The sequence below is a fragment of the Sphaeroforma arctica genome, assembly GCF_001186125.1.
Source record: "Sphaeroforma arctica JP610 unplaced genomic scaffold supercont1.6761, whole genome shotgun sequence".
Classification (NCBI taxonomy): domain Eukaryota; class Ichthyosporea; order Ichthyophonida; genus Sphaeroforma; species Sphaeroforma arctica.
This window is the reverse complement of record NW_014033797.1, coordinates 444-1,575: the sequence shown is the minus strand read 5'-3', so window position 1 is coordinate 1,575 and position 1,132 is coordinate 444. Positions and strand designations below refer to the sequence as shown.

Below are 1,132 nucleotides of genomic sequence, written 5' to 3'. Positions count from 1 at the left end.
TCATTATATCCACATTCTCATACTTAATTCACCCCACATCAACACCGAACAGGTTGGCCTGGAGCCCACGTAGGCGCGTTTATCTACTTCAACCTGATGTTGTTCCTGGTGATCAACATCTCCTGCGCCATTTGCCAGATGATTGCTGCTGTGGTGGGTACCGTAGCTATGGCTGTGTGTGTGTACATGATCGTAGTTGCCTACCAACTAATGTTCGGAGGGTTCATCGTCAACTCAACGGCGCTTCCCCCCTGGGCCAGATGGATCCTGGAGACCAGCTTCTACTTCCACGCCACACAAGGTAGGGGTGGGTGTACCAAGCCAAAGGGAGTGCAGATACATTTGTGTGAGAATAAAGGGGAATTCAGGTGTCTTTGTCTACAGAGGAGGTATACACGCGCATGTGGCTCCGTGTTTATATGTAAGTGAGTGATTGTGCATGCGATATTGTGGGTCTCAGCTGTCGTTGACGGACCTTTCATGGCATGTCTGAGCCGCTCTGGGTATAGGGAAGGGACATGCGCATCAGACGAAACCAGGCGTGCTTATTTACATACACTAACCAGCGCATACTACACGCTACATACAACCACAGGCATGTTTGTCAACGAATTCGAGAACAAGAAATACGGCAAAGCGGTCCAAGAATGGACGGGAGTGGTGCACAAATGGGACAAAATGTACTACCTGGAGATGCTGATTGTTTATTTCATCATTGTACGGGTCGCGGCCTTCGTATTGCTTAGATACGCCAACCGCGAGCGTAGGTAAAGCCCAATGGTATATTAATTATTAAAAGAATAAGATTATAAAGATGATATGAAACATGCCTATTGAGGCGCGGAGAATATGAAATGTACTTGTCGAAGCACGAATTTACGACATGAATGTGCAGACAGATGTTGTCGTATACAGGGCAGATGAATATGATTCTATAACACGGATGACGGACAGGTGTAGTCCGGTTTTAGGGTTTAGAGATTTACGGTACATAGTCCGTTTTTAAGGTTTTGGGGTTTAGGGTAGTCCGTTTTTTGGGGTTCAGTATCTTGTGCGATGTGGGCTTATACCAAGTGTTGGCTTTTCAGGTTATACCAAGTGTCGGCTTTTCAGGTCGTATTAATTTCAAATT

At 46.0% G+C, this 1,132-nt stretch overlaps 1 protein-coding gene across 1 annotated transcript; it reads left to right on the top strand.

Moving 5' to 3' along the window:
* Nucleotides 1–51: 51 nt before the first annotated feature.
* SARC_15798 (hypothetical protein) lies at nucleotides 52–826 on the top strand. Its single transcript, XM_014290091.1, has 2 exons — nucleotides 52–301; nucleotides 596–826. Exons 1-2 carry the CDS (start codon nucleotides 97–99, stop codon nucleotides 769–771), a joined length of 381 nt encoding a protein of 126 aa, XP_014145566.1. The 5' UTR covers nucleotides 52–96; the 3' UTR covers nucleotides 772–826.
* The last annotated feature ends 306 nt before the right edge of the window (nucleotides 827–1,132 follow it).